Below are 6,007 nucleotides of genomic sequence, written 5' to 3'. Positions count from 1 at the left end.
TGTTCAGAGACCATCTGCAATATTGGCCTCCCACCGCCCAGTGAAGTCCTGACTGCACTCGAATAAAATGCCAGCCGGTGGCCTGGTGTTCTCCTATGGTAAGCTGCATGGGGAAATGTGGCTGTGACTATGCGTGCAGGCCTCGCGGCTCTTTTACTAGTGGGTTGGGGGTGTCCCATGGACTTCTCCTGGACAGCTGGCAGTAGCTTTGGGCAAGTGATTGACAGGCTCTGGTAAAGAATCTGGAATGGGAGAGAGAGAGAGAACGAGCAGCTCGGCAAGAGAAGAGAAGAGAAGAGAAGAGAAGAAACTGGGGTAAGGGCAGAAGCAAAGAGAAAGATTGGGCTGTCCAGAGAATAAAGGGGCACCTGGGACGTGGCCAGGGGAACCGTTTTTGGACACTCAGCGGGCATCTCCTCCCTGGTGGTCTAGTGGTTAGGATTTGGCGCTCTCACCGCCACGGCCCGGGTTCGATTCCCGGTCAGGGAATGAAGGAAACTTGGCTTTCTCGCTCTTCTTGTAGGCTACGCTTCTTCACATTACTTTGCATTTTGTCACACTGCATTAGAGTTGTCACCCGTCCTTTAAAATACGGAATCGTCCCGTATTTGAGAATGAAATTGCGCTTGGCCCCCAAGGGATGTGGCCCCCGCTGCAGTATGCGCCCCTTATTTTTTTGTATTAAAAGTGATAACCCTACACTCAGGGCCGGATTTAGATGAAAAGAGGCCCTAGGCTATTCCACTTACGAGGCCCTCTCACCTCCCATTTTTAAGTTTGTTGAAATTGCTAACAATTTGAATGTAGGCCCCTCTTGATCTTGAGGCCCTAGGCTGAAGCCTAGTTAGCCTATAGGACAATCCAGCCCTGCCTACACTGCATTGTCAGCTAAAAGGCGCCTGCCATTTTTAACTTACTAGAAATATAACAGACTTTTAATAGACACATAATCTGTTATATATGCACTATGTATACAATACGATATACAAGGACGCCGACATTAAAGAAGGTAACAAGAATGCATCTGTAGAGACTGAATTCACAGTTGCATCTCTCAAGTGGGCTTACTTACAATTTTCCGTTAAACTTTTAAGAAGTATAGTCCTCAGTTGCTCATCAACAACAATATCTTCATTATCGTACAGGTGAGATTTACTCCTGGCACGATAAAACGTTCTTGCTGCGAAACCTGACGCTATTTCTTGATTGGATAATGATTTTGAACTCTTTGCATATATCATCAAGGGCACGACACTCCGAGATTATGGGTAAATGTCGACCAGTAATCATTTTACCTTAAATTAATTAAATGATGTGATTTTGTAAGTTTAGCTTAGTGGTGTAAATGTTTTCTATTTCATTATAGCTTATTCGATCGCATCGTTAAAATAGTAATAACAATAATAACAACAGAAGAACGGCACTTCGGGGACAGTAGGCTAATAAAGCCGTAACCCAAGGGAGTGTAGGGTCCTTGTCGCACACATCAGAATCAAACCACTGTTTTGGACACGGCAAAAAGCAGCAAATGTAACAGGTTCTGCCACATATGCTCAGATCAATCATTCCACAAAACGCACCCAGCTATCAACTACAGTCCACTTTTAATCCCATTCTATAATTGTGCTAATTAATAGAGCAAATTCAGGAAAGTTATTCAAACGTCTGCTGATCACAAGGTGATAAAATGGGTTAGTTAAAACTAATCCGAATATTTAAGATCAGCAGGCATCAATCTTAACACGTCGTATGTGTTTTCAGGCGACTCCTCAGGGGGATGCAGTTTCATTTCTGGCTGGGAGTCAGAATGTGGCACAGCACCTGTTTGCATTCGATCAAGGAAGCCGAAATTAGCGACGACCTCGGCTTGCTCGGAGAGAACTGAACAATCTGAAGACTTCACTCACATTCTGTAGCCAATGCTAGATATATATATATATATATATATATATATATATATATATATATATATATATATATATATAATAAGAGAGAGAGAGAGAGATGGACCACCCCAAACACTGTTTTGTTTATTACTTCCGCGGTATACTGGTTAGCCGCGATCCTGACTCGCATGATCCCGGGGAAATTTAAGTAGGACCGTTCAGCAACAAGCTGCGACACTTTCGCTGCCTTTATGCATGTTAAAGAGCTCCGCTCAGAAAGAAAGCGATTCGGGATGTGTGTCAAATGAAACAGTTTGTAATGTATTTCTTTTATAAGAGCGCAACGTTTAAATAATAATAATAAAACAAACTAATTTTCGAGTGAATAAGAATGCAGATATTTTTTCTTTTCTACTTTAGGTATCATGTATGCAAGGTGATGATGAGGCTGAAGTTATCTACTTATTCGCACAGATATGCTAACAAGAGGTGTGACAGTTTCAACATGTTTTCATTGAGCCGTGTCAACTTTGATCGCATGTGTTTTGCCTTATTTAAATAGCTAATCTGTAAATCTCCAGAGCAACTTTTAATAATTTTCGAATTGAGGAGTTTGTGTTAAATTGCACGTCAAATCTGATGGAACCAGCACCGCTATGTCAGTCAAACCAATTTGTAACATTTAACATGACTTCACAGATTAGGTCGTAGGATACTACAATGCTCAACAGACAAAGGGTTAAGTCTTGTTTTGCCAAGGTGGCGTTAATTTGCCCACTTCCAAAACAATCGGTAAACTACGTTATTTATCTGACACTCTGTATTGTTAAATCGCGTCAAGCCAGTTCAGGTTTAACTTGTTTGCACAAAGCTGTAGGCGACATTTGCCACGTCCAGTGCCGTTTCTCCAGACATATCTGGCATTGCCATGCTAGTCACTACCCTATATAACTATGTCAACGACAAATCTCGTTTCTGTTTCGCATCCAGTGATGCTCGGAAATGTTGCGGCAAAATTCTCGAACCTCGGCTGTCTATAATGAAGAAGAACGAGCCTCGTTAAATCACAGTCCCTTGTGACTTTTACGCATGTACAGAGCTTCCAAACGTGCCCGCGCACATGAGTCGAGCGCGTACCCAGCACGGAAAAAAGAAAGATCTTTAAAGGGGCCGCAGCGTATTTCTTACTACACGTTGCATTTAGCTGTACAGTAGTTGTATTGCCTTATGCAAGTACCGCCAGGTGTTGTCACCAATAAATGACTGAGGCTCCTACGTTTGGGTGTGCCACATCGATTACTTTTTTAAACCTAACAGTAGAACATGACTCTTGTCATTTAAAAAACGGCACATGTTAAATAGGCACCTTTTGGATGACCCGGTTCAAGCATCTTGCACCAAACACAGTTTGCAAAACCAACGAAACGGAGAAAATAAATTAATGTACGTGTGTCACCTGTGTGAAACTAGTAGGAAGGCCGTTTAACCCGTTTAAAATACCAATTTCTTCACCTTGGCATAACAGGCAATGAAACAATAAATTAAATAAAGGAATGGTCTTGAAAAATTACATAAATAAAATAGATTTTAATCAGCTGCTCAGCAAACATACGTAATTTTGAACTAGGTCACAGATTTGTTCCTACCCCGCCTACTCGCCTCCAATTTACGGCATTGCCATGAGGACTGAAATTTCGTGGAACTACATTTCCCTTCAAACCGCGCTCACACTGGTCCTTTCTTGTGGTGGGCTTTCTTAACTTTCACATCAGCCTGCTGTCGTCGGGCTAAAAAAAACTAAGCTTATTGTTGAACGATATCAATACGTTTTTTCATACGGATTTACACGGGGATTTTTAAGTATAGCATATTGCGTTTTTTTTCTCGTTGTTTATTTATTGATTAAAACAGGCACAATAAACAGCCTACTACTCTACACCGATTGGCAGGTCCAGAGTTCTCCGTGTCATTGGTAGATGACCGACGATGTTTCACAGTAGGCTGATCGGGCGGCTGCTATGTAAGTTTGTCTACTTTTACATTTCTAATAAAGCATAATGCGTATGTATTATGTCTTTAATGTATAAATAGTATGTGTATATGACAATAGCTTCTTAATCACTAAACGTACTGAAGCAGGCTCTTGAAACCTTTATAAAGAGCCACGTTGAACTTTGACCCACCGGAGTATTTCACTTGTATTTTGCACGCTAGATAAATCGAAGCGTTTCTCTCTGCGTTAAATGTGAATTGTTTAAGTTGCATATGAATGATTTATTCAAAATAAATCTTCCATGTAGTTTAATTTGGCACAGACTTTAAATGTGTACGTGTTTTGAAGGAAGAAGTAATCTTCATTCTTTCAGTAGACAAGGTTGAGAAAGAATCAGATTGTGAACGTTCGATCAAACTTTTTGTTGCTTTTCTGTGTTTATTATCTACCTCGTTCTTAATTAGAATTTTACTTTTCTGGACAAATAAAGTCGATGCAAGTGAAAGTGAAGAGAATATCGCTGCCATAATTGATGATTAATTGAATTTCAACTTTTTTTAATTACTGCAAATAAGGATGCACACAGTGTTGATTTCCATTCAGTGGTATTTCACTCTTCTGTCAAGTCTTTAATTATTCCAAGGTTTGTGTACATTTAAGTATTTACCCAGTTTATTTATTTATTTATTTTTTTACTTCTGTTCCTTTCCAATGTGCATAATTATGTTTTGTACTAAGCCCGGTTACAGCATTGCGTAATACAGGGTTATACTATTGTAGGTAAAAACTTGACAGTATTCCAGACCGATATTAATTAACGTGAGAGGGTCATCATCATCATCATCCTCCATACGTTCATTAACAAGATGTTTTACTGTGGCAGTTATGATTTACTTTAAGCTAGAACTTTTTTTTTTTTTGGGGTCATGTGGGTGCTTGTGAAATCTTCTCGACCATTGTGCAACATAGCAGTAAATGCTAAAAGATGTGAAGTCAAAAATGCAAAAAACGAACGCACAAAAATAAGTAAATAAATAGAATAACAGGGTTGACTGATTGATCATTGTTCTTGTGGATGCTGTTTTGCCTTTCTTCGTTTTTCCTACCAACTTTTATTTTCTTTGGATATTTTTATGAAGTTGAATTTTGTTTTTTTCTCTTATTCTTTTCAAGCTGGCTTTAGTCTGGTAAGAAACCAGTTTCTTATGTTATTAATGTGTAGTAGCTTTAGGAACATTATATACAGCATGTGAGCGCCAAATCCAATGAGTTCAGTATTAATAGTAAATTTACCTTAGTTTTTCTGAATTTGAATGGAAAGTAGTTCTCACATAGAAATAATGGAAGATTCCATTTTACCCCCTATTAGCTTAAATGTATAGTTCTGAGTGACCATATACAGGATGAGTCAAATTTATGTTAACACTAATGGTACTGCTATGTATATACTTACTGTATATACAATTTTTGTGGACACTTTATGTGCCACATATAGTAGATGTGTTGAACATGATGGTGAACAGGTTGAGATATTCCTGTAAATCATCTTGCACATATGAAGTATGTTTTGTGAATAAACTGTTTCCGCCATTCAAATGTTAACGTAATTTTCACTCACCCTGTAACAGCTCTCAGATTGAAGTATGACCGCTATAATGAAACATATCCTGCTAGGCAGAAAAAAATAAACAACATAAAGTTTTCTGACAGTAATTAAACGTCTGTCAAATGTAGGTCCTAGTGTATGTAATAACAGGTAGAAACTTTAAGAAATGTAACCTAAACTAGACACTTAAGCTTTAAATGGAATGCTGTAGATAAGAGCTTTTTTTGTTTGTGTGTTTGTGTTATCAGCTTATTTTTTGTGGGAACTGTTTGCTTTGGATTTCATTAAAACTTTTAAAACAAGACACTTGGAATCTGGAGTTTCTTTTTGTATAAGAGTCATACTAACTGCTGGAATGTCTTTCTGGTATCTGTGTTTTGAACCATTTGAAAACCCTTGACAAGTGCAGCTACACAGTGTGTGTGTGTCTCTTTCTTTGAGCATTGGATTGCAGTTTTATTTTTTGTTGTAGATATTTGTAATCATACAGTACAATTGGTTTTGTACAAACTTTAATAGTAA

The 6,007-nt window shown here is 38.6% G+C and overlaps 1 protein-coding gene and 1 non-coding gene across 2 annotated transcripts in view; both read left to right on the top strand.

Annotated features, from left to right (window-relative positions):
- Positions 1-417: 417 nt before the first annotated feature.
- Positions 418-489, top strand: trnae-cuc. Its single transcript has one exon. It is a non-coding gene; the product is annotated as a tRNA-Glu (tRNA).
- A 3,314-nt stretch (positions 490-3,803) lies between these two features.
- The window catches only part of suclg1 (succinate-CoA ligase GDP/ADP-forming subunit alph), a 67,593-nt gene continuing 65,389 nt past the window's right edge, over positions 3,804-6,007 (top strand). Inside the window, exon 1 of the mRNA XM_039751825.1 lies at positions 3,804-3,906. Coding sequence (XP_039607759.1) covers positions 3,873-3,906 — 34 coding nt within the window. The 5' untranslated portion in view covers positions 3,804-3,872. The remainder of the gene's footprint in view (positions 3,907-6,007) is intronic.

Source organism: Polypterus senegalus, chromosome 4 (assembly GCF_016835505.1).
Source record: "Polypterus senegalus isolate Bchr_013 chromosome 4, ASM1683550v1, whole genome shotgun sequence".
NCBI lineage: Eukaryota > Metazoa > Chordata > Cladistia > Polypteriformes > Polypteridae > Polypterus > Polypterus senegalus.
The sequence above is the reverse complement of the archived record's forward strand: the minus strand, read 5'-3'. Positions and strand labels throughout refer to the sequence as shown.